This window comes from Pogona vitticeps, chromosome 1, assembly GCF_051106095.1.
Source record: "Pogona vitticeps strain Pit_001003342236 chromosome 1, PviZW2.1, whole genome shotgun sequence".
NCBI classification, from domain to species: domain Eukaryota; kingdom Metazoa; phylum Chordata; class Lepidosauria; order Squamata; family Agamidae; genus Pogona; species Pogona vitticeps.
This window is the reverse complement of record NC_135783.1, coordinates 163,008,725-163,036,455: the sequence shown is the minus strand read 5'-3', so window position 1 is coordinate 163,036,455 and position 27,731 is coordinate 163,008,725. Positions and strand designations below refer to the sequence as shown.

The following is a 27,731-nucleotide window of genomic DNA, read 5'->3' as shown; positions in this document are numbered from 1 at the left end:
ATATTTCACTACTGCTTCTTATAATCCAGCAGGCCCGTCTCTGCTTCTGTCGTCTCTCCCATTCACGCCACATCCACCAAGTCTGGCTTTTTTCCCCCTTTCCTGTACTCCCAATTCCTAAAACAGTCAAACCATTAATCAGTCCATCTTCATGTTAAATGAGTCAGTCCATATTCTGACTCCCACTTGACACATCCAATTGTAAATCCAATTTCAGCCAGGAGCACACATTCTCTCCTTACATAAATAGCAGCCAGGTAGGAATTGCGTACAGAAAAGATTGTTCCACAGTGCCTTCCCTGGAACCACAGACTATAACTCAGAATAATGTATAATAAGGAATATATTTCTGCTACTGATTTGCCTAGAAGTAAAATCAAACCAAATTATAGATCCAAAACACTTTATAAAGCAGTACAATAAAACAAACAAACAAAAGACACAAGTGGACATTGGAGTGGATAAATTTATTCATCCTATGAATAACTTTTGGAAACATTCTCTTTCTTATGCTTCTAATAACTTCTAAAGTCAAATTTTGACCTAATTTAGAGAGAGAAGTTTGTTTTTAATGCAAAACTTCCCCTCTCTTCAATACAGATATATGGATTTCTTTCTCATTTTGCTCATACAGGATATATTAGGTAGATCCTCGTGGGCATTTACAGGTGGCTGCACACATTTCTTGGAGAAATTGTGACTCACAGGTGTACATCGTCAACATTGTTTCACAATATGCTGAAGAATCCACATAGTCACATGTGTGGACTGAAAAGAATGAAAAGAAAACAAAGTTAGATGGAAAAAGAAGAAAGCCACATTTTTTAAAAAATAAATCTTCATACCTCCCTGCTCTAGTCTTCACATTGCATTATAAGACCTTGCTACAAACAACCTGATTCACCCTAATGATTCAAAACATTGTTCACATCATTCTGAAGCTTTCTGTTCCAGAGGGCTGGAAGCTTGTCATTTATGACTGATTTGTAGATTACCTTGAACCTGTTAACAATCCTAATTTAATGCTGGGAAGAGTTGAAGGCATCAGGAAAAGAGGAAGAACAAATAAAAGATGGACTGACTCCACGAAGCAAGCCACAGGCTTGGGTTTACAAGAGCCGAGCAGGGCTGTTCAGGACAGGACATGTTGGAGGTCACTCATTCAGGGGGTCACCCTAAGAAGTGACTTGATGACACATAACAACCATACTTCTAATTACTTTATAAGATCCTCTTAGTAAATTAGGACTCTGTTAGCTTGAGAAGATTATGCTACAAAACAGATTTCTAATAATACCAATTTCATCTTTTAATGTGTTTTCTGCCATTTTGGCAGCTTGTATTGGCCCCAGGAGGGTACCAGGAACAAAACATTAGTCCCCGGGCCTGGTGATTGCCCTGCTTTAATAGGAAATGCCAGTAGAAGTGAAGAAGAGACTGATTAATGTGTTGATTAAAACAGATACTTCCCAAAGAGCTGTGGAAATTGATATCATTGTCATTTCCAGTTCACTCATTTTCAAGCCTAATGCCTGTGGGTGGAGGCAAAGGCTCTGGCGCAAGGGTTCCTGACCTTCATTCCCCAGATGGAGGTTGGACTTGATGGCCTTTCCAGCTTGATTGTTCTATGATTCTGTGTTCTTGAACTGAAACTCCCAGAATCCTTCACCATTAGCTGTGCTGGCCAGGATTGCTGGGAGTTGTAGTCCAAGAACATCTAGGGACCTAAAGTTTGGAAGTACTGACTAGAGGGACCAAGATAATATAAGAGACAGTGAAAACATGCAGTCATACCCCTATTCTATTTGTTTGAGCATATAAAAGTGCAAGCATAGACTGCAGGTGCAAAGGGAGAGTTTGTCTTCGTGTCTCTCCCTCTCCTGACCAGCTTGAGCATGACCAACAAATTTTCATTTTTCACCCTATGTAAGGCCAGGAGAATGATGGAAGAGGCACTCTCTAGTCAATCTTTCAGCCAGAGACTTCCAGCTCCTGACTCATCTATTCTATTTCTCCCCATTCCTTCTGGTTTTCCCCCATTTGTAATTGTTTAACACAAGCACTTAATCTCTCCAGCCCTATTGCAACCTCCTCCAGCAGCTAAGCTCTTAGGAAGGAAATGGTAGCAGTAAGAGGGCTGTTTTCAGATTTGTTTCTCCCTTTTTCCTCTTTGTGAAACAAGCCTCCCCCACCCTTACTGATCCTATGTTTTTATGGACTTCCCTTTGCACATTTTATCCATATGGAGAAAAAGATTGATTTGTTGGGAGAAACTGGAGGTTAAAAACAGTTACTGTTCAGATGATTTGGAACTTCTCTTTTTCAGATGAAAGGGGGAAGCTCTCAATCGTAAGCCTCACCCCTTAAAACAGAGGTTTTTGATCTGTCCTGCCACAAAGCGGGTGGTTTCAAGTGCTGGGGGAAATTGTCCTTCCATCTCACTCTGTGGGCCTGTCCAGACAGGATGGTTTTCTTTTTTTTTGTGCAGGCTGAATCAAGCTACAAAGAATGAGTTGAGCTTGCTGGAAGGAGCAATATGTCATTTGGCACATTCCTCCCAGCTGAAGACCAAATGACCATCTGTAGCCCTTTTCACTGTCAATTAAGCATTTCCCCGATCATCTGTGGAGAGTCAGGGGAAGTTATTTTTTTTTAATCATCGGCTATATCATCACTGATGCAATGAATCACTTAATTTTTTAAAATGTTCTTTGCCTATCTATTGAGAAATTGCCTGCAGTTTTAATTGGCAATACATGGACAGGCAAGTTTTTTTTAAAAGAAACTTTAAATGAAGTTATTCATCCTATCAGTTATGTTCTAGCAGACTTTTTTTTTAAAAAAAATCACTTCCCATGGCCCTCCGTGGATGATCAGAGGAAGAGTTCAATTTCCGATATCCTTAAGCAGCTTGTAAGCCATTTCAGAATACAAAAATTGACACCAGAAGGAGCTTCAAGGCTGTATTTTAGTCCATTCCAAGTGACCAGACTCACTGGAAACAGAGTGGAGCCCTACAACCAACGTATCCTCCAATGTTTAGCCCCGCTGGGCGGGGCTCAGCCTCTTGCGTCTGTGACTCCATCCCCCACGCACTGGATTCCATCATGACCAGAACCTGGCATGACCGCTCAGCAGAGGGGAAAGACAGCTGCACGCAGGGAGGCAGAGATGCATGTGCATACGCCCAGCTTAGCTGGAACCTTGCCTACAAATCATACTAAAACAGCAGAACCTCCTGAAAAGGGTTCAAAAAAGGTGCAGGTTGGGGCAAATTGTTCCGCTCCAGTGACATCCAAGTGTTGACACCAGAAAAAAAGAGTGGTACAACCTGACCCATCAGTGCACCAAACAGTGGGACAAATGTGGACAGGCTCTGTTTCTGTGTGATCTCCTTCCTTCCCCTAAAAAAATATTTGTTGATCTATTTATTCGATGTTCCAGTAGTTGGAGAATTGGGCTGGGAAGCCCTCTGCCTTGTGAGTGAGCTACTGGTAATCCTTATCACTCGTGCAACCACCCACACTCACACACCTAAGCAGAAGTCAGAAATAAATGTACAGAATTTCAGCTCAATTTTCAGCACTACTGACTGTGACTTGCAGCCCACCTTGATTCCTACATCTCTTTTTAGAACTGTCCATTTCTCCCAACCGGCATTTAAAATCACAGATAGACATCCAGGAGCTTAATACTGCTGAAACAATGATCTATTATGGTGTCATTTGGGCACTTTAAAGAAACTACTTCTCATGCTTCTCAACTCAATCTTCTCTAGCCATAATATGTCCACCAACATGGACAGAACGTTATGGATTATAAACTGAGTGATGTGAAGTCATCTCCAGTCGTTTGAAGACTCAGAGGCAAGTATCTTTGCTCCTAACAAAGGCATAGAAACAACACGGTAACACTCAAGTCATCAGTCTTAAAGCACCCAAAGTAGATGGATGCACAAAAGGGCCAAGATTAAGCATGGGGACAAATAAAAAAAATGGATTGTGATATTCATGAGAAATTACTGATTCGTTAAATATTTGTCCCTTCATATTTGTCAGTTCCAGAGACCCCGACAAATACGGACAAATATGTACCCATTTTTATTTGCTAGCCTTCCCTCTCTTCCTATGGCTTTCATATTCTGCCTTGGGGGCCGCCCAATAGGTAGCCACCCACCCCACAGCCACTCACCCCCACAGCCTATCCTCCACCCCCTTCCTCTCCCTAAGCCGCTGCCACCATCGAGCGCTGCTGCTGTGGTCTCCAGCTGGCCTCCGCAGCCACGGCCTGCGGTAAGGGACACTGGCTGCCCTTTGCAACAATGGTGGCTGCAGCTTCATTTGGGACAGGGAAACTGCAGCCTCCATCTTTGCAAAGGGCACCCTGGATTCAATCCAGGGTGCCCTTTGCAAAGATGGATGCTGCAGCTACTCTACCCTAAATGAAGCTGCAGCCGCCATCATTGCAAAGGGCAGCCAGTGTCCCTTACCACAGGCCGTGGCTGCGGAGGCCAGCTGGAGACCATAGCGGTGTCACGGCAGCAGGGGTGGGGTGGGAGCAGCGCAGGGGGGGACAGGGGGCAGCAGGGGGGGACAGGGGGCAGCAGGGGGGCAGGATTTTTCTGTCTACCCCCTGTGGATAGAGGAATAAATTCGTGCTTCTTTAGTTCATGGGTAGAACTTCATGCTTCGTCAATTTTGATGGGTCACGAAGCAGGACAACTCGCCAAAATAGTGAGTCGTCCCCATCTCAGACAAGATGCAGTTCAGGAACCTGTAAAACTGTGCCCATCAGACTGTCATTCTTCACATGAGGACAGTGAGAAGGAGGGGGTGAGGGTTGCTCTCATCCTGTCCTCAGGTGTTCAGATTAGCTTTTTTCTTAACCTCTGCCATGGGTTTTACTATGCATACCACAGCTTGTTTAGAAGAGGATTGATATTATAAGAATAGTTTACATCTTAAAACCAGTAACTTACCACAGAGGTTATTCTCGCAGCTGTTAGGGCAATCTCCACATGGTGGGCCTTCTTTGTAGGGTGTTGGAATCTCATCTTCATAGTTCCCACTGGAATTAGAAAACAATGCTATTATTGATTTTCAAATTGCAGTTCTTCATTAATAGGGGTATAATGTAGAGTGACCTAGACCACTTCGGGTAAAACTACATTTGACACTAAAGCAAAGGCTAGATTAATCTCTTTTTTAAAATTTAGCTGGGGGTTTGATCAGCATTACTAAATTTGGGCTTGAATATAATTTCTTTTTCCAGATTCATGGAGTACTCACATGTAATAGTATTGCCCCCAGAATTGCTAATTTGATCATGGCTGCGCTTAGAAATGGATACATTTTACCTCATTCTAATATATTTTTTAATTGGTATTGCATCTACTCGTGATATTTTTTCATAGACTTGGAGGTAAAAGTAATTTTGTTAGCTCTGTGAGCTTTACATTAATTAATGTAATAAACAGTTTAATTTGAGCAATAAATTTACATGCAACTGCATTTTTTTAAACATTCATTTTTGGACACCTTAGTTTACCTTTACATGCATTAAGGTCACCTAGCTGTAGGATTGTTTTCAGACAGTAATCCCCAACCAAAAAAAAAAAAAGTTTTTCCATTACCCATCATCTTCTGAGCAATATAACTCATCAGTTTTAATGCATCAAATATGACTATATTCTCAAAACAGAAAGATGTATTAGTCTACTCTATAAACATCATACACCAGTCTCAGATGCATTCAGTGAGAATACGGGTCACTATAAATGTGGCAATGCTCCCACCCCCAGGATATGCCTGATAATAATCACAAAATTGCCCCCTAAACTCCCCAGAAGTCACAAGGGGATATTATGACCCTTTTTTTAAAAAAATGAAGTTCGCGGTGTGGGGGTGCTGAAGGGGCCTAAGAGTGTGGGAGATGCGTGTCTCTGATTATTACACTTTCAAAGTGTTTCTGAGCAATAGCGAGCATTGCCACATTTATAGTGACCCATATTCTCACTGACTACATCTGAGATTGGTGTATGATGCTTATAGAGCGGACATTCTGTTTATGCAGTTATGCAATTACTGTAACTGTCACAGTCATCACATAGGAGCTGGAGATGCAATTCCAAAGAAAGTAATACCAGCCCCCCGCCCACCCACAGGAACTCCTCCATTGATCCAACTTGGGCAGCATAAAGGGTCCTGCACTCCTTGTGCATAGATACGTTTAATTCAATGGAATGAACACATAAGTCCCAACTCTGCCTTTACATTGTTGAAAACATCAAGCTCTTGAACAGGGTTAAGAACAACGTATTCACAAGTGATACTTACGCAGGGCAGAAACGACAGACATATAAGAAATTATACTCATTCTCTCGGCAAAAAGACATTGTACATCCAACTTTAAATGAATTATGCCAAATCATCTATTAACATAAGGGAAAGAATGTGTTGAATTAACACTTTTCTAAAGAATACAAATGTGTAGCATTCCATAACTTTATTATCAATCTAGGTGAATTATCTGGCCTTTGTTGATCCTCTTTGGAAATGACAAGCTAAAAGCAGGTAACCCTTCAGCTCACGCTCATCCCTCCTTAGGAAGACATAAAGAACCAGGTAGTGCCTCCCCCTTCTCTGCTCCAACAGCCATGCTCAGCCACCCCTATTGCAACCCCCTGGATGGCGGAAAAAGAAAAAAGAAACAAAGCTCCAGAATCACAGGCTACTGAGCACCTCCCTCTCCTTTGACTGGTAGTTCCAAGAGGAGATGCTGAGAAGCCTCGTTTCTGAGGTCACCTGCACTCTGAAACAGGTGAGCTCACAACCTATCCTTCCCATCACATCTTGCTTTTCAGGACCTGGAAGTCGAATTAGAATCAGGAAGTGTTTGGCTCTTTTTTCACAAATCACCTCTTCCCCAGGTCCTGCTCAAGGGCAGACTCTGAGAGTTTGGATAATCCTGCAGAAATATGACAAATCTTTCCCCAAGGAAAGGTTTTTCTGGAGTGGAACTTCAAATAATTTTTTGGCATCTTTTAAAAACATATTCTGGATATCCTTGGATAAATACTCTAGCTCATTTCTGAGCAGAAAAATACAATCTCATGCTGAAATATTTTCTGTTTCTTTGAGAATACATACTTAGAACCATTATAAAAAAAAGTACAGTGGGGTCTCTACTTAAGAACGTCCCTACTTAAGAACAATCCAACTTAAGAACAGCTCCATTTGCTAAATTTTGCTTCTACTTGAGAACAGAAATCCAACATAAGAACAGGAAAAAAACCTTTCCTGCTCTTTTTTAACCTTAGGTCATTTTAGGTTAAAAAAAATTCTCTCCCTAGTGGTAGAGTACGTATTAACCAGCTTTGCATTAGTTCCTATGGGAACTAATGCTTCAATGTACGAACACACCTCTACATAACAAAAAAACACAGCCAGAACGGATTAATTGGTTTTCAGTCCATTCCTATGGGAAATTGTGCTTCAACTTAAGAACGTTTCAACTAAAGAACACCATTCCAAAACGGGTTAAGTTCTGAAGTAGAGGTTCCACTGTAGTTTCTATGGACGGAAAAAAGCAGATATGGATTAAATGGTTTTCAATGCATTCCTATGGGAAATGCAGATTCAACATAAGAACTTTTCAACTTGAGAACCACCTTCCAATATGGATTAAGTTCTTAAGTAGAAACCCCACTGTAGAAGATTCTCACTATACTGAAATTTATCAAAGGAATCTTCGCCACATTCTAAAAGAGCCAAAAACCAAGTTTTTTTAAAAAAAAATCTGACAAAACATTTAATATATAATGAAATAGAATATGGTTCACAAACCCATATACTGTCAAAATTGCCTTTAAGGATTATAGATATTGCCTTCTCCCTCTTCCTGTTCCTACTGAATAAGCTTATATTTATACAATTTTTAATCAATACCATCAATATATTTCATTTCACTTCAGCCAATAAACTTGGTAATAGCTGGGGGGTATCTACTCACTTCATTTGTGTTTATACAGTTCCTTATTGCTTTTAAGTATTTATTATGTGTGTCTGTGTAAATATTGTGGGCACTAATGAAAACACTCACCATCCATTTAACTTCACTATTACAATTACTAAAGTATGCATGTTTACTTTATTAAGTTGTCTTTAAGTACGATGCTTGGTAGGATCAATTGGTAGATCGCCTTCTCCCACGCAGGTCTACTTGAATCACTGGACAAAGCCAGCAGGGCCAGCTGAGGGGCCTTACGCCGAGAGAGGCCCGGAAAGAAAGAACAAGAAACTGGGCCTTCTTGGCAGTGGCCCCTTGGCTGTGGAATACTCTACCAACGGAAATCCGCCTGGCTCCCTCGCTGGGTGTTTTTAAAAGCCATTTAAAAACTTGGCTCTTTAGGCAGGCCTTCCCTCCAGTCAATTAACTGTTTCATTTCTTTAATTTCCCATCTTGATAATGTATATATCCACTAGTTAGCTGTTGTATTATTAGTTTTAGTAAGTATATTATTCTATTGTATTTTATCATTTTTTGTAAGCTGCCCCAAGTAGACTTTGTCTAGAGGGGCGGGGTATAAGTCTAAATAAAGTAAATTCCAAAACATAGGCATTTAACATTGCTGTTAAAGAATCTGCTTATGTTTTCTCCTAATGTTCTTTAATAAATAGCAATATAATCTTAGTCTCAACATTCTTGCCTTTGAAGACTATTGTTTATAACATTGCTAGTGCAGTGTTTAAACTGCTGTACTGCAGCCGAAACTATGCTCACAACCTGGGGCTCAATCTCAGGGAGCTGGCTCAAGGTTGACTCAGCCGTCTATCCTTCCGAGGTCAGTAAAATGAGTAGCCTGCATAATTACCGTAACTTGCAAACTGCCAAGATAGTGCTTTAAGCGCTATGGGGCAGTATATAAGCAGCACACTTTTTGCACAGTTTTGCTTATATCTGCTCAAAGGCTCAAGTTTGAAAGTGTTACATGGTCTGTTTATAAATACTACTGAAAGGGAAATGCTTGAATAAACTAAGGAAGTGATAGTCTTTGTAAACATTTGTCACCTTTCTTCAAAAATTGTGTTTACATCTCTTCTAATTGATGTTTCTTTAGTTCAGTTATGGGAAATTGTTTGATAGTGCACTGCTGGAAGTTCCTTCCTTCCTTCCTTCCTTCCTTCCTTCCTTCCTTCCTTCCTTCCTTTTCATTAAATATTCAAAGGAGGGACACACACACACACACACACACACACACACACACACACACACACACACACACACACACACACACACACACACACACACACACACACACACACACACACACACACACAGAGCGGTTGAGACAACTTGTATCTTTGCAGGGAGAGTATTTCTAGCTGGGGTGTCATAATTGAGAAGGCTCTGTCCCTTGATGACATCCAGTGTAACTGAGGTTTTTGGGAAAGAGGCAAAATAGAATGTGGCATGATTTAAAATATGTGCTATTAATTGCCATAAGGAGAATAATATTTTTTAATTTATTAAAAAAATTAGCAGTCTTATATTCTTTCTGTCTCTCTCTAAATATCTTATACTAACGTTCTATAAATCTGTGTCTAGTAAGATGACAACATAACTTCTTTTTTTTCATTTGAGGAATTATATTAAGAAGTTTTCACTAAGAAACATTGTTTATGATATGATTTATTATAGTACTACAATTCTGTGTATAGCATGGGGATGTTTTATAACATAAATTATGTGTGCTTTACATTTCTTGTAAATTTCCCTGATTGATGACAATTAAGATTTGGAATGCACTGCATTACAAGAAATACTTTGTCATGCTGTTTGACTGGTTTCTGTTCGACTCCCGTACCTGAGTGTAGGTATAGATGTCTTTCCTTCGGTCAATTGCTCCAATTCCATACTTGAAGTTAGACGCTTTACGATTCCATACGTCTACTATGTCTGACCAAGACATGGGAAAAGTTGTTTGAAGTCTGCTGTCACCACAGAGGGCTCCTGCAATAAGAAGAAATTTGGGTTTTATTAAGGGTCTGCTCTCAAAACCACTGAGCACAGATTCTTCATGATAATTCACTAAATTGAATCAAGAGCTTGCAGCACTCTAGATATTTAGATCACAGTTGCTCTCTGAAACAACACCAAAAATCTATAAACAGGAGCCCAGACTTACCTGTGTGCTCCTAGTTGTTGCTGCTGAGGAGGACTCACCTGGGCTCGAAGTGCCAGGGCAGGCATGGTGGCAGCCAAACAGTCTGTTTGAGCAAGGAGGGGCGGCTGCCAGAGATTCTGCTACCAGCTCTGATTGGCCAGCGGGAAGTGGAGATTTCCTGCCAGCAGAGTATTTCCAGTAGGGGGAATCCAGTCAAAAGACTGGTGCAGATGGACTAGAAAAGAAGTGTTTTCACTCTGGTTCACCTGCCCAGCTGAAAAGCCAGAGAATGTGGCCACCCCCGACCCCCACCCCTGGTTTTTCCAGTAGCAATGTATGGAAGTGAGAGCTGGACCATAAAGAAGGCTAACCACTGAAGAACTGATGCTTTTGAATTGTGGTGCTGGAGGAGACTCTTGAGAGTCCCGTGGACTGCAAGGAGAACAAACCTATCAATTCTAAAGGAAATCAAACCTGAGTGCTCACTAGAAGGACAGATCCTGAAGCTGAGGCTCCAGTACTTTGGCCATCTAATGAGAAGAAAAGACTCCCTGGAAAAGACCCTGATGTTGAGAAAGTGTGAAGGCAAGAGGAGAAGGGGATGACAGAGGACGAGAGGGATGAACAGTGTCACTGAAGCTACAAACATGAATTTGACCAAACTCCGGGAGGCAGTGGAAGACAGGAGGGCCTGGCGTGCTCTGGTCCATGAGGTCATGAAGAGTCAGACACGACTTAACAACTAAACAACAACAAACAACAACAACAATGTGCAATTTCCCCCCTAACTCAGAAGTAAGTACATGGGCTCTATTCTGAATTGTGGCTGCCACACGTGAGCAGCAGAGGCTTAAGCTAGTTTGCTAAAGTTCTCCTGCCTCCTTTTGGGGGCGGTGGTAAAAGGGGGATAGGGAGATATTTTCCACCAGTGACAAGAAAAATTGTATTTTTTCTTCTTCTTTTCAGTTTCAGGATGAGAAGGACAATTTGAGAAGAGAAGGCACTAAGAGTAGAGGTTCAAACCTCTATTATCCACTGGCACTAGTCATGGTCCAGGTTGGGGCACTGTATGTTTGCTCCTAAATAAAACAGAAAAGGGGCTGTATTTCATATATTGCGTAATTTGACCTTTGGCAAGAATACAAGTGACTTCATCTACAAGATGGAAAGAAATTGTGGCCATGCCAATTTTCAGCAACTCCATGAGTTGTGCCACCCCCACTAGGTTCTTGAGCTGTGCATCCTTGGAATAAGACAATTCACCTTCCAAAAAAAGCTTACCTAGTCAACATGGCTGGATGAAACAATGGGGGTGGGGGGGGGAGAGGAAAGATTTATTTGTTGCTGTCAGTATCACAAGAAGAACCTAACATATTTGAACCAAGTGAAGGACATATTTTTATTAAATTCTGTTAAAACATAGTTTGGGGATTTTCATTTCTTGTTTAAGTGTCAGGCGCACACATCTTTTTTTCATTATTGATAGTTTCCTTCTCACCAAGGGTCAACATAGAAATTAGATGGCAGACAGATGTCCCAGCAAAGCTATTTTCTTACCTGGTGATTTAAACACTTCCCACTATATAATGTATAAAACATCTCTTAGTCTATACTGTTTACTTACCATCCACTATTCGTTCCGCTTTTGGACTGGCAGTTCCTCGACATTTTCTAGCCCAATTCCTAGCATTCGCAGCAGCGTTTTCACTCCACACCTTAAAAAGCAAAAAGAGAGAGAACTGTGCTTCAGACATATTAGGACATCTCCTCACCCCCAGAGATCATTTAGAAAGAGCAGGATACTTCTGAAGAGGCCATCAAGCAGGCGATCAGCTTGTTAGGAATAACCTCACAGGCACAGCCCTTGCTGACGAAATGGAATTTCTTATGTGATTTCAGCTCTAATTACAAGGTGTTTTTTTCTTCTTCTCTAAAGTATACTTTGGCTCCACAGTAGCTAAAATCCCATTGCTTAGTGTATTTGATTCTACTAGAGTAGGCCCATCAACTCCTTCATAAGGTCCATTAATTCAAATGGGCCTATTCTACTTGCTACATACTTTACTACAGTAAGTAGCAATTAAATAGACCCATTTGAATCAATGGAATTTATAAAGAAGCTGACTCACCAAATCCCCACCAAGTCAATGGGACTATTCTAGTGTGATTTGTTATGGTAAGCAGCAGGATTTCAGCCACTGTTTCTCTGCAATTACAGATGCTTGCACACTAGATACGAAAAGAGAAATAGGTTGTTTACCTGTAACTGTTGTTCTTTGAGTGGTCATTGACACATTCACACACGTGGGTGTAAACCTGCACAGAGACCTGATCTGAAACCTTCTAGATTAGAGAATTCGGGTGGTAGCATCTCCCCTCATATCTACAAAGCATGCTTGAATATGCTGTCCTTCTGTTCAGTAGAACTGGCTGACCAAGAGCAGAAGTACAGGTTGATTACTTGATGACCACTTGAAGAACAGGAGTTAGAGTTGAGCAATCTATCTTTTTCACGGTGGTCTCTGTGCACCACACATAGGGGCAACATTTCAGCAACTCACTTCTCATTGAGAGGCACATGGCAAAACACATAATTACAAGAAAGCAGACAACACTGTTCTACCTAAGTGTCCTGCCAGGCTATAGTATCCAGATGGTAGAACCCCATAAATGTTGATGCCTATGATGAAATCACTCTCTGACACAAGTCAGATAACAAAATACACTTCAAAAACAATGGCAAGGCTTTTGTGGCATGGTTCTTAGGAGCTGTAGGTAGTGGCAACTTGGCTATTTGACATGGTAACAAAATAGCTTTAACAATCCAAGTGCAAAATGATGGGGAGATTCAGGTTGCCCTTTTTCGTTGGCCAAGTACCGAATCAAAAATCTTGGGAACTGATGACAACAAGCAGTGTAGTTGGTGCAGATTACAAATGTTTGAGGGAAGGCTGATTTTCCTCAGGTCAGAAGAGATGGATAAAAGGTAAATCAGATTATTTGTAGTGGGGAAGAGAAAGAAGAAAACTGCATACTTTAGATTAAAACACAAGAATAGAGAACCACCTTATCTTCTTCACTTGAAGAGCACAGAATGACAGTTACTCTTCTTGCTATAGCAACTGCTATCAAAAACGCTGCTTTGAATTTTGTCTAATGATACCACGTGTCAGGGGTTCAAAGAAAAGCTGGTGTTCCTGGCAAACTACTACCAAGAAACTCATGTTTCTAAGGGCCTGTCTAGAATGGGTATCTAGATCGATATTTGGATCACTGTTGGTACAGTGTGGTGCAAATCAAATTGCATTGTCCATACATGTTTCTACTTATATTATCTCATTGTGCCCCTTTAAAAGCTGTTGCACACCTCTTGTGTTAATGCCCAAATGAAGGTGTGGGCAGCGTTGTCAGGGGACAAAGTCCAGTGATAGGTGGGTTGTGATATTAAAAGGGAGGTCAGAGAAACCCCTCCTCTATTTTTGTTTTCTTTTAAAAAAATATTCCCCTAACCGATTCAGCTAAATTCTAATCCTATGCAAGGTTTCTGCATTGCTATTTCAACATGCCACTTACTTTATTTAACAAAAATGAATGACAGCTGCAAGAAAAGGCAGGGAAGAGGATGATGTTGACTCCATGGGCAGGTGGGGAGGGAGTTGTGCTATCTGTGCCAAACAAGCAAGGCAACAGACATGCCATGATCATTGATAATGATGTTGATAATGAATCTGATAATATAGGCTAGTACCTGCCCAGGTCTAATGGTGATTATTATTCTTTCTCGTGTAGTGTTGGCTGCTTTTGAAGTGTTGTGGTTCTTTGTTGCTGTGGCACTCCAATTTGTTGGGGTTCTTTTTTTTAGATGACTGCCAGAAAACACAAACTTGTGAACAAGTAAAATGAAATTGCCACAAAGGAGCCATTCTTGTTCTGTTGAATGAAAGCACCAGTGCACAGAAAAGCAGAAGCAGGAGTCACTCCTCTCCAAGAATTCCACACAATAATGGTTCTAGCACCATCTACTGTTTTGTTCATCCATGACTGAAAAACATCTTCTACAATATCTGATCTAATTTCACTCAATGCCTATCAGTGTCAACATTTTCTCAAAAGGTTAGAAATGATTCCTCGAGCTATGAATTTTGTAATATAGCCTCCGTTGTGCCCACTCACAGATAAGACTGATGGAATTTCATTCTTGTTCTTGTTGAGGGTTTTCCCCCTGCTGATCCTGTCCCTTTCATGAAGATCACATGAGAGAAGGGAAGGGAAGATTAGGAAGTAGGCCAATGGGCCTGTCTGAGGGCTTGGGCCCTCACCAAATGCCTAGGGGTGATGCTGAGAGTGCACATCAAGACAATGCCTGGTTTCAATTAGTCTTATGCAAATAGGTACAGATATTACACCCTAAATGAACTAAGAATATGATTTTTGATTGTATGCATGTTGTTCATCATAAAATTACATGTGCAGCATCCCTTTTCTTTTACTTGGCCTTTTTAAATTCTACCCACCCCTCCACCCACCCCAATCATCTGTTGTCTTTAGACTGTGAATCTCTTAGGGCGAGAGCTTTTAGGAACTAGGGGGAAATTGAAAGCAGCTCTGAGCCCATAGTTTCCAGTAGGATTTTAATAAAACAAATAAAACAAGCAGTGGTTGTTGTGGGTTTTTCGGGTTTTTTGGCCATGTTCTGAAAGTTGTTCCTCCTAACGTTTCACCAGTCTCTGTGGCCGGCATCTTCAGAGGACTGGAGTAACAACAGTGCTACTCCAGTCCTCTGAAGATGCCAGTCACAGAGACTGGTGAAACGTTAGGAAGAACAACCTTCAGAACATGGCCAAAAAACCCGAAAAACCCACAACAATCATTAGATCCCGGCCATGAAAGCCTTTGTTAACCATTAAAGAAGCAGTCCTCAGATCAAACAGCAACCACAGCAGCAGGAGCAAAAACAGCAGTCCAAACAGTTTACAATTCTGGCTTTAAATTTTCCAAATATATTGTGACCTAAACTCCACATCATCTAGTAAATTATGGGTTGCAAGGGAAGAAACATGGACTGCAAATGTCAGAGGGAAGCCTCTGGACAATTTCTAGCAACGTCTATGAATTATACCTTACCAATTTCAGCATGTTGCTGGCAGGCGGCTGTACTCCTCTTCTGATAGCATTAAGTTTGTTAAGAATTTCCTCTTTCATAGTATCTGGGATATTGGCCAACCTGCCTGGGTATTCCTGAAGTTTAAAAATAGCTATTAGCATTGTTATTCCACAATATATTTTAATCTGAAAAATTCGACTGTTGGGAGCCTTGTGGCACAGTGGTTAAATTGCAGTACAGTAGCCAAAACTCTGCTCATGACCTGGGTTCAATCTCAGGTCGCCAGCTCAAAGCCCACTCAGCCTTCTCCATCCTTCTAGGGTTGGCAAATTGAGTACCTAGCTTGCTGGGGGGGGGTGCAATGTGTTGCCTGCTGTATATGGTGGTATATAAGCATCTCTCTCTCTTTATTTGCTTTTTTCAATCTATCATGAGTAATGCTTATTTAAACATTCTGTAGTTTGGATAAGGAGACACAAAGAGGGGATTGTGCTAGCCCAACCCCCATTGCTATTACTTTGTGTATAAAGCAACAAATCCAAAGTGAAATGCCTCTTGAGGACGTGGGGCTCTCCATGCAACATTGGACCTTGATTTTCCAGGGTTCTGGCTTGCATAGAGAGACTCCATACATAGAGGAAACCAGGATACAGTTTCATTTTCTGCAGCATCCCATTGGGTTATTGAACGATATTTTTGTCTTGGATGCTGACCAGTCACCAGGCATCTAACTCAATCCAAAAATCAGCATCATATGGATTCCTTCACGTTCGCATCCAACTTGCCTAATATCAGAGACTATATATACACTATTCCCACAATGAGAGGCCAAGCGGGAACAGAGCCCTCAGTTGTCTGGTTGGTGAGCACCCTATAGCACTATTGCTTCCCTATCACTGAAGCAGAGTTTTACCACATAGGAGGAGCAACCCTTTCCCCCCTTAGGGTTCAGCTTGCATGACTCATTCAGAATCAGGTTTAAAGAATGATTTTTCACATTGCCCTTTTTAGAAAAAGCATGATTTTCAATCGTGGGCTGATCCTCCAACTCCATTTTCCATCATCAGCTTTTTTTTTCTTTTCTCTTCTCATAGTCCTCAACCTCATTCTTGCCCATGACAACCCAGAAGAGTTTCTTAATGGCATCGTAAAGGTGATGCTTGACACCAAGAAAAGACAGCTACACACAAGTAGCAAAAGAAGACCCCCAAACAACCCAGGCAACCTCACACGTGTTGGATGAGTATTTTTAAGTTGAAAGTTTGGCGATAGCATCTGCTCTCCTTAGGCCGCAGAACATTTAGGGCAGCCCTGGTTTTTCTCACTGGTGAATCATAATGGCTGGAAGTGCAATGTCAGCAGGCCTTTTCCTCCTGCTGCAGAGTCATTTTATTGTATCTACATTTACGTCCTGCTCTGTCTCTCCCAGGATCAAATCACAGGAATTTACAAAAGAAACAGAAACTGAACAAAATGAACAAATGAAGGGGTTTTCATTCTCTTTCCCTTTTGTACAGGGTACCAAGCCATTGATGGAATCAGGGAGAGTGTCATCTCATCACACACCAGATTTGGGGTGGGGTTCCTCTTCTTTCTGGACCTTTAGTTACTGATTATGTCATCTTTGGTTACCACCCAGTCCCACATACATACTGTACACACCATCACTAAATGAAACACTTGTTTGTTTGTTTGTTTTCCTTCTGTCCTCTGTAATGCAGGGCAAATTATGAGGACTTCTCCATGATGCTCTCCAGCAAATTTGCACATAGAGAAGCCAGCCCTATGTGGCTCTGTAGTCAGGTTCAGGTTTTTACCATGCCACATCCTGAATGAATGTGTTGCAACAATAAAGACTTGCCTTTCTTTAGAGCTCACAACAGCAGCCAGAGTAATTTCTCTTGATCGTAGCTACCAGCTCTACTCACTAGCCTGTTGCATTCAGCTCAAGTAATTAGTTCCATATTTCCTACATGGTGAGCCACTCATTTAGGTTCCTTCATCCTGTGAAGACAATAGGGTATTGTGGGGCCCTACAGTGATCCATCCACATCAGTGGAATTGGATTATGCTTTCACAAACCTAGATCATCCTATCCATAAAAAGTGACTGGGTGGGAATAGGTCCATGTAGAATGTGGAAGATGTACGTAGATGAACAAGCATAGTGCTTACAGGGAGCTGCTTGTGCCTATCACACACACATATTAGTTGTGATCAGAGATCTGAAGGTCAGGTTTCTGAACTGCAAGGACAGCCTAAACATAAGAAGGTTTCCCTTAACTGTGCTGAAATAGTAAGGATGAGGCTGGTGAAGCTGGCTTGGTAGGTGAAGATCTGTTCTTTCCTCTCCACACAATAATTATTTGTATATTGTAGATGCTTGAAATATCTTGAAGCTCATACCTCTCCTAGAGATGGTTTCACTAGAGCAGCCAAGGAGAGGATTACAGCTGGAAGAAGCATTTCTGCAAAAACAAAAGCAATTAGCAAAACATGATTAGAATATATAACACCTAGTTCTGTAAGGTGCTTGTCTATATGCAAGGCAAGCCCCAGCATGTTTACCCAGGAGTCAGTGGGACTCTATCCCTAGTAAGTATGTTTATGGTTGCAGACTTGGAGTAGATGTATTTGGCATTTTATTTGTTTTTTTCTTTTTCCCTTTCCTCTTTCTTTCTTTCTTTCTTTCTTTCTTTCTTTCTTTCTTTCTTTCTTTCTTTCTCAACTGTGAGGTGGCTTTTGGTGGCAGATGTCTTTGGAGCACAGTGTCTCTCCTAGGACTGGCAAGTCCAGCGCTATGCGCTCTCCAAAGACAAAGGCAGCAGATTTTGGGGAGCAGTCATGACAGGAAGCAAGCCTGCCATGGCAACAGTGTACAAGGGCCAGCATCTTAAACACATGCAGCTTCATTCTGTATATTCTTACCCAGAGTCTGATAAACTCAACAGAGAAGATCTGGTTATGGGTTCCACCACCCCTGGAGGCTAGGTGTGTGGATATACAAGACAGGTCTTTCTTTGTAGCCATACCTCAATAGTGGAACCTCTTTGCAAGAGAGGTTAGCTTGGGTCCATATCTCTTGACCATCCAATGGAAAACTAAAACCAGGCCCTATGAGGAGGGTCACTAGGCCCATTTGGCTGGGGCTTCACATCACGGGGGCCCTCAGCTCAGCCAAGCATCCTGCTGTTGTGCATTTTACAAGTAAAAAGAAAGAAAGAAAGCATGTCACTCTTTATGTTAGGTATCTTCCCAAATGACCAGGGGGACTCAAAATATGAAATGGTCTTGGCCATGACCTTATCTGAGCCCATGGAGGCCTGGCTAAAGCACTATAGTTCTGAAGGGACTCTGCTTTCCAGGATTAGTGTTTAAAACAGATTTTTAACAAATGGATCTGCTTTTAAAGAATGTTTTGAATCAATTTTCAGTAGTTTTAATTTAGTGTAAATAGCTTTGAGAGCCCTGGTGAACATAAAAGTGATAAACAAATACTTTAAACAAACCAACAAACATCAGGCTCAAGAACAAGTCATTAAAATAAGTCAAAGAATCATGAATATCTTCTGAGAAACATGGAAAGAACTATTTGAAAATTTGACATTAGGCTGGTTAAAACAGATTATGCTTATTATTTTATTTATGTTTGTATTCTATTTATATCCTATTTTGTTCTCTAAATTGCTTAGTCATTGCTTTCCTTTACTCCTTCCCATTCTATCTGCACAATCTTGAGTAATGGTTAGACTGCCAAAGGTCAACCAATGAGATCATGACCAATCAGAGATCTGAGTCCAGGTTCACCATGTTACCATGGTGTTGCTGAACTCTATGCAATACTGAATTTGTGGGTTGTTAACTGGCAGTCTGTTCTACCATTTCCTTTTTAGGTGTCGTCTGGAGGGACACAATCCAGTCAAAATTAATCTTTTTAAACTGATATTGATTCTGCGAGAGATTGTTAAAGACCCACATAATTCCCTCTCGAACTGATATAAATGGTATATAAAAGCAATGTTTTATACCATTATATATTTTGCTTGGCTGTTGGACAAATGTGATTGCAAATGTATGCATCAGAAAGGGAATAATCGAGTCCAGTAAATTATTTCAATACAGTAGCTTTTATCTACTGTGTTGTCCATCCTGTTGCGTGGATATCAAGTGACAAGACTTAGGTTTGCTTCTTCATCATCAGAGTGCAACTCTTAATGACCCAATTCTGTAAGTGGCTACTTTATCTTTCAGACCTCTCATTTACATGTCACTGTTTTTCAAGAATAATTGCACTGACCATTGATGCTGCAATTTGTATCAGATCAGGCATAGATGAGATCCACTACATGACACATGGCGCAAAGCTCAGTGCTGGGAAACCTGATAAGGAATCATCTCTTTTTGTTCAGTTGCAGCGCTGGTTTTATTTTACTCTAACTTGTTGCTTTTCTCTACTTTCTGTTCTGTGTGATCTGCTCAGGAGCAGTCATGAGGGTGTCAGTTCCCTTCAACTGAGCACCTGTTGTCTTCAAACAGTCTTTCTTTCTTTCTTTCTTTCTTTCTTTCTTTCTTTCTTTCTTTCTTTCTTTCTTTCTTTCTTTCTTTCTTTCTTTCTTTCTTTCTTTCTAAGATGGCATGACTCCTATGAGTGACATAGCTTAGGGAGGGGTGAGGCAAACCCGATGGAGCTTCCAGTGGAAATGGCCATTTGACACCCCATCAGATCAAAAACAGCTTCCACTGATGGTGTTCTGTGCAAACATCTTACACCTTCCTCTTCCTCTGCCTTTGTTTGTCATTTGGGCAGCTACCGTGATTTCATCCACAGAAACCAGCAGGGACCAAATCTGAGAAACTGTGGATCAAAGCAAATGAAAATGTATTTTCCCTGCTGTGTAGCTACACCCTCAGTGGAGAATTTGGGTTTGTCATATAAACTGGTTGGTTTCTGTGTGGTCACACTCTTTACCTGTAGCAGAAAAACCACCAGTACCTAAGAAGCTAAGCCCATATTTTTCAAACAACTAATAAAACTGTAAATCATTTTAACACTTTCTTCAGCTGTTCAGCATTTATTATCATGACAAGGGCACTCTGAATACAATAAATTAAAGTAATAAAAATAGTAACAAATGAAGCAGCAGATTGAAAGAAAAGCAAAATAAGGAGCTGGTAACTAACACCTCATATATTGCAATTAATGTAGCAAAAGGGGAAAAGCACTCATGACAAATAATGAAAATGCCATTGAAAGCTAGGCACTGAAAAGCCAAAGAGAAGGAAATGCGTTCCTTGGCTGTGGGCCATACAAGGAAAGGTCTTTCTGTATTCTCGAAGGCTTTCACGGCCAGGATCTGATGGTTGTTGTGGGTTTTTGGGGGGGTTCTTTGGCCGTTCAGAACACGGCCAAAGAACCCAAAGAACCCACAACAACCAAAAGTCTTTCTCTCCAGTAGTCGGACACTTATTTTTCAAAGAGGATTGGGGCAAGTTTTGCTGCAGTTGATAAATATGCCCCTTTAGCAACAAATCCAGAAATGGCTTTGTAAATGTAAAACATATCATATTTTGTTATAACGGGATACATTTTAAAACAATTAGCAGACATCTGCATAGAACGTGATCTATTGCTTGCAGAAGCAGAAGCTGTTTTCTTTATGTTTTGTTAAATAAAAGCTGTTAGGAGTTACCTGATCCAGTATGTTCTTTCCTGGGACTTCTGTACAGTGGGAGAGCTAAACTGCAGGACGGTATGTATATATAACAGGAACACTTCCTGCTGTGTAAGAGAGTGCCACCAACCTTCCCACACCAAAAAAGTAGAGTAGTAGAAATCTGCCAAAAATAAAAGAGAGAGAGAACATCTTGGCCCAAATCCAGTTGCAGGTTCCAACTAGTGTTAGGTCAATGAAGATATTACAGAATGGTAAGTCTACAATTAAGTAGATCTCATTGAGTCCTCTAGTTAGGACTGGAAATTAGATTAAGGCCTGTAGGTTTTCAATGAAAGCTGGTGTGGTGTTCTTGGATAGAGTGTCGGACTAGGACTTAAGAGAACTGAGTTCAAATCCCTGCTCTGTGATGGAACCTAGCTAGAGGGATGGCAGGGGTGCAACTACTCTTTAAATATCTCACATATCTTGAAAGCCCTGTTAGGATTACGATACATCAAATGGGATGGGATAGCACAGGTTTTTCTGAGACTTTTAAAATAATGGAAGACATGACAGGTACTTGACATACACTTCCAGCAGACATTGGAAAAGTTAATATTAGGACTACAACTCCCAGAAATCCCCAGTAAGCCAGGCCAAAATGTAACCTTTCCAAGCTGTGATTGGAAAAGATCGATCTGTGTTATTTATTTATTTATTTATTTATTTATTTATTTATTTATTTATTCATTCATTCATTCATTCATTCATTCATTCATTCATTCATTCATTCATTCATTCATTCATTTATTTATTTATTTATTTATTTATTTAATATACCACCCCATAGTGCATAGCACTCTCTGGGCAGTTTACAACAATACATTCAATCAAATAAAACCCAAAACAAAACAAGAATACAATTTAAATCAACAAAACCAGCTCTGAGTAAAATAAACTTTTATTGTTGTGATGCTACCTAGATTGGTCTGCAGGTGAAGGCAATGCTTGTCTTTATAACTGTTCTTAAGTTACCATAAATATGTGTTTTCAGACTTAAACTGGAAGCAAACTTCACAAGAACGTTTTGGATATTTTTTTGTTATTTCTTGTTTTTAATGCTCCTACTTCTTACTATTGACCTATGTAGAAATTCAATCTACAATTGTATAAATCTGTCTTCAGTAAATAAACAAATGAACTTTAATATGCTGGGTTTAAGCAATGTGGGGCCAGACATCAAAACACTGCTCTAATGTTTTGTGCTTCTGTGTTTTAAGGATGAGTTCCCAGCCACAGAAAGTATTTTTTTAAAATTACTGCCCTTAATTAGACTTGCATTTAATTAACTGTGTGAAGTAGTGAGCTTCAATTAGGGAAACAATTAGAAGGTCAGATGACCAACCACTTATCGGCCCAAAAAACCTACAACAACCATTTATCAGTCCTTTATTATATGACAGCATCTTGGATCCATTGGATTCAGGGTGCTCTGTTACACCTAGTAGCATTAGCTTTGTCCTGCCTGGTGTGCTAAGTAAACATATAGAGACCTTGTGTTGGTCACCACAAACTTGAAAAGGTGTAGTTACATCTTGTGTTAAAAGACAAGAACTAGCAAAAGAGGAATTTCTAGTTATAAACTCAGTTACAAAATATGTCTGCTTGACAAAGGCATACAATCCTTGCTAATATTTCCTAACAACTTTGCTTTTCTCTGAGACCAAAGCCTTTTGTCACTTAGAGCATCCATATTTGTTATGTAGAGGTGAAAGAAGCTAGTAAACTGGGTACACAGTACGAAGGTACAGTGAAGCCCCTTGTTAAGAACATAACTTTAAACAGAAAGATAACAGCACCTTGTTCATCAAGCTTTAACATTTGTTCTAGCTAATGGTTACATGAACAGATTTCAAATTCAGTGTTGGAAAGGTACATGTAGATCTAAATAATTGTCCTCCTTCTCTGTGTATGAATAAATTCTTATCCTGGTTCTTGATCCTTTACAACATGCTCTCATTTTCTCTGATAATAATACTTAGCAGCCCCCATGTTCTGCAAAGCCATGTAGCCACCCACAAATAAGGACCTTAGAATACCTCACTTAGAATGGAAATTCTGTGATAACCTCTGTGGTTTTGTAATCCCACCGCCTTGGGTAGGAGATATTTTTGGTGTGATGTGTCATGTTTTGGAATATGTTGCCCCAGGGGAACCATCCCACATGTTCATGCTGGGGAAAAAATCCTTCTGATTTAAAGCAAAACGTTGTGGTTGAAAATGTGACCAAAAGTGAGGAAATTCAGATAGCAGATCAAACCCTACACCAAAAAAAAGGGGGGGGGGGTTGAAGAAGCACATTGATCCACCATTCTTGTACCTTAATTTCCATCTCAAATAAACTTTGTAGCATGATAAAATTGTTGCTCACCGTGCTACTATGTTTTCCCGAAAATAAGACAGGGCCTTATATTAATTTTTGCTCCAAAAATGCATTAGGGCTTATTTTCAGGGGATGCTTTATATCTTTTTCATGTACAACCATCTACATTTATTCAAATACAGTCATGTCATCTTCCTCTGGTTGCTGCACAATGGTGAAGGGTGGGGTTTCACTTAACTGGGGGTTATTTGGGGTGTAGAGCTTATATTACGAGCATCCTGAAAAATCATACTAGGGCTTATTTTCAGATTAGGTCTTATTTTCAGGGAAACAGTACTAGTATAGAGAATGGTAGTATGGAACAGAGAAAACTAAATACAATCTTTGACAGTGTGGACACCTAGAAACAGCATATTTTCTGCACAGTCCTGTCACGCAGTCTTTACTAGTCCAATCTAACATGTCTGTATTTGGGTGGAGGAGGTCTTGTGTTTAATGGGTTTAGTTACAGGTTAGCAGGGGCTTTGACCTCTTTCTTTAGCTAATCAAAGTGTAGATCATCTCTTGAGGTGGAATTTAAGGTACAAAAGGGGTGCACCAGTGACCCCGTGTCTGAATTAAGGAGGGAATTGATCCATGGTGTAAATTTCCTTATGGATTTGTTTGAATGGTTTCACATATAAAGTTTTTCGCTGCTTTGGGAATTTGGACATAGTCTTTCATCTACAAAGAAAAGACATCACAGACACCTCCATAACCCTTCATTTATTTTAAGTAGCAACTGAAGAGTTAGCATGATTCAAAGAAATCACCAGCCTCCAGTACTGTTTTATTTGCCAAAATATCTCTCAGAGGTACATAAAGAGAGGAAAAAAGAAAAAGGTGATTGGGAAGGTGATTGAGAGGATCCTGTAAAGACAGACGGTCTTGTGAGACTTTTAATCTTTGATGTGTGTGTCTTTTTTCCCACCTTGATTTTGCTTTGGGAGTGTATGGGGGGCTGATTTATTTTCTTCTTTGTTTTGATATGGCATGTACTTTGTGTGCGTGCATACACACACACATATTTGCACACCCACCCACATGCACATACATGTGTGTGCGTGTGTGTGTGTGTGAGAGAGAGAGAAAGATGTGTTTTACCTCGACTGGCTGCATATGTTGTTGGGAAGTAGGATCACTGAATAGGCATTTTCCATTTGTGGCATTTCTTTGTGCACCACAAGTTTTCCTTCTGTGAAATGGCCATTTTATTATGCTTTGTGTGGGCTCAAATTTTTCTTTGTCTTTTACCTTGTTTGTTCGGCAATATACTTGAATACCAGTCCATTCTGGTCCTGTTTGCTGGCTCCTAACAGAGCACGCCTTAGGAATACATCTGAGACAGATGGAGGGAGCTTGCAACCAGGGACAGCTTACAGGGGTTTGATGGGGAAGAGATAGGAAAGAACGGTAGGAAGGAAAGGTCTACTGGAGGAAGGGACAAAATGAAAGGAGAGAGCAAGGAGACAAAGGCAAAGAGATGAATATTATTAGATGAACACCAGGAAGGGACCAGGAGGAAACACCATGTGCTCACCTTAACAGGAAGAAGGGATGTCCTTAGCAGCAAGAGCCGTGTGCTCAACTCAATAGGAAGGGGCATTCTCAACAGCAAGGGCCATGTGCTTAGATCAATAGGAAGCGGGGGTGTCCTGGTTGCTGACTCCTAACAGGGCACACCTTAGGAATACAGCTGAGAGAGACCCAGGGAGCTCGCAACCAGGGACAGCTGACAGAAGTTTGACAGGGGAGAGATAGGAAGGAAAGGTAGGAAGAAAAGCTCTACTGGAGGAAGGGACTAAAGAAAAGGAGAGACCAAGAGGACAAAGGCAGAGACTTTGTGCAATGTGTGTTTGGTTGAGCCAAACTAAGTTCACCTGACCTATTCAGCTAGAGGGGATTGATTCCATCAACCACAAGCCCTCACCCCAAGGTATAACATGCCAGTATCAGTTCTGGGCAGAAAACCAACATTCAAAAAAACAGCCCTGAACAGTGACTCTGAGTAGGACAGCCCAAACAAATTGACCCTAACCCACCCAGCCAGCTAAATGGGATTGATGCAACCTAGCAAAAAGTGCCCCCAGGAACAATATTCTGGTACCTGTTCCAGGCAGAAAAGTGATATTACCCCCCCCCCAAAAAAAAAACAGCCAGGAGGGTTGCAGTAAGCAAGTAAAGAGTTAAAGATTTTAAGGCAGCATTGATATGCGACAAGTTTTAGGGGATTTTTTAAAAAGTTTCCTCCCAAAAGGAGGAGGAGGAGATGGGGTCTGTTTGTTTTCTTTATTTTCTTAAAGGAGGTGTGTATGCCATATGTATGCAGAGACTGCAGCAAATGGCATTTTGGACTTTTATGTGACTTTTGTTTAGCCCAATCCAGCCCGCTCCAGTGGAGCCATCTAGCCAAGCCCAAACCGTAAGTATTTAATACCACCTTGTAGCAAGGTTGGTCATTAATTTATATGTAGTTTTCAAGAATTTGGTAATTAGTGCTTATGAATTTTTTTCCATATTCATTGTTTAAGATCTACATGAATCTACAATGCCTTACTGGATGTTTTGTTTCTTTTTTATTTCATATGCAACTTCACTGGACTGTGAATGCCTCTGCCATTGATATATACATTATTTTGGAAAGATCTATTATAGAGAGGACTGACATTAATAATTTTTAATCCTCTCGCAAGCTATGGCCATGGATCATTTTTCACATGTGTATATGAGAATATTTCTTTCCATGTTTATTTGTAAATAAATTAAGGCTAATTAATGTATATTTTGAAATAATTTTTATCTTTGTAATTTGTTGATTTGGTTATCTTTGTAACTTTGCTAAGTTATCTTATCCCCACTTTACCTATAACACTTGTATCCATAATATTTTTTCATAGTCATTGTACATGATTTTTAAAAAATAAATATTATCTGGTTAAAAATACAAATAGCAGATGAAAAAGAGACAGATGCATGCCATCCTCTGTGCATTGATATCATTTCAGCAAACATTACAGGATTATCTCACCTAGAAATGTAATATACTTAATAAAAAGTGTAGGAGAAAATTATTTGGTTACATCTCACGCCAAGGCAAATGAGGGTGGCACAGAGAAGCAAGATTTTCTGGTCTGAGCCTCAATGGTTTCCCATAAATGCACCGAGGTTAGGGCTGCTATCTAGTGTTATGTATAGGCTTGTAGATAGGATTTTGGGAAAGCCAGTGCAATATAGTAGTAAACAGGGTGTAATACTAAGGTCAGGAAGCTCCTGTTTCAAATCTCACCAAACCATGAAGCTCAGTAATAGAAAATAAATCAGACTTTCCCCATATTTTGAAAAAAAAAATATCTCCATTCTGGTTTCTTAAAACATATTGATGATGCAATAAGCTTTTCTGTTAAAGCTTTATGCAAAGATTTTTAGTATCATAGTTCTGTGCTTGTTTCTGTTATATACACTCCCTCCTCCCAGCCTGTCATGTTCTAGACCAGGAGTCCAGGAACTTTTTAACATTTTACTCCCTAAAAAATTGATATACGCTGACATTACCCCCTTGATTTGAAAGGAAGGATCTCGGTCACGTGGAACTCGGTCACACGCGGCCACTCAAGTGCCACTGCCACCTCCTCCTCCTCTGCCTGGTGGGGCCGCACTCAGTCCTTAGCCCTGCGGGGGCAGCTCCCTTTCTCCGCCAGCGGGTGGCTCCTGGGCGGCCATCGAAGAGCAGCAGGTGGCTCACCTGCCGGTGGCGCCCGACGCTGCCTCCTGCTCCGGCATCGGCTCTGGCGGCTGCTTGCCAGGCTGGCCATGTCGGGCCTTGGTGTCAGGGCGACGGACAATATTGGCAATTACAGGCCCATCGCCAATGTTTCTTTCATTAGCAAAGTGATGGAGAGGGTGGTGGCCGACCAGCTTCAGGTGCACTTGGATGAAACAAATGCCCTGCATCCATTTCAGTTGGGATTCAGACCATGCCATGGTACAGAAACGGCATTGGTCGCCCTGTTAGATGACCTATTGAGGAAGGCCGACAGGGGAAAAAACGTCCCTGTTGATCCTCCTCAGTATCTCAGCTGCCTTTGATACCGTTGACCATGGTATCCTCCTTAGGAGGCTCTCCGAGTTGGGAATTGGTGGCCTGGAGTTTGCTTGGCTCTAATCCTTCTTGGAGGATCATACTCGAGTACAGCTTGGGGAGAGGGCCTCGGCCCTGTAGAGCCTCAATTGTGGGGTCCCGCAGGGCTCAATAATCTCCCCAGTGCGGTTTAATATCGATATGAGGCTGCTGGGAGGGGTCATAAGGGGATTTGAGGCATCGTACCATCAGTACGCTGATGACACACAGCTCTACATCTCGTTTTCTCCAACTGCAGTGGATGCCATT

At 40.9% G+C, this 27,731-nt stretch overlaps 1 protein-coding gene across 1 annotated transcript; it reads right to left on the bottom strand.

Annotated features, from left to right (window-relative positions):
* Window positions 1-455: 455 nt before the first annotated feature.
* Window positions 456-27,156, bottom strand: LOC110077520 (cysteine-rich venom protein DIS2). Its single transcript, XM_072985669.2, has 8 exons — window positions 27,087-27,156; window positions 17,675-17,736; window positions 15,290-15,403; window positions 11,790-11,880; window positions 9,866-10,011; window positions 6,336-6,430; window positions 4,979-5,067; window positions 456-768 (listed from the first exon to the last, which is right to left on the bottom strand). The coding sequence occupies exons 1-8, from the start codon at window positions 27,154-27,156 to the stop codon at window positions 641-643; spliced, it is 795 nt and encodes a 264-aa protein (XP_072841770.2). The 3' UTR covers window positions 456-640.
* Window positions 27,157-27,731: the final 575 nt, after the last annotated feature.

Bases quoted from the DNA above. Each gene is read 5' to 3' on its own strand.
- LOC110077520 (XM_072985669.2), bottom strand. From the start codon at position 27,156: ATGGCCAGCCTGGCAAGCAGCCGCCAGAGCCGATGCCGGAGCAGGAGG. The intron at 17,737-27,086 runs GTGAGCCACCTG...TTGTTTTTGCAG, and splicing joins GCGTCGGGCGCCACCGGCAG to AAATGCTTCTTCCAGCTGTA. The intron at 6,431-9,865 runs GTACGGGAGTCG...TTATGTTAATAG, and splicing joins ACATCTATACCTACACTCAG to ATGATTTGGCATAATTCATT.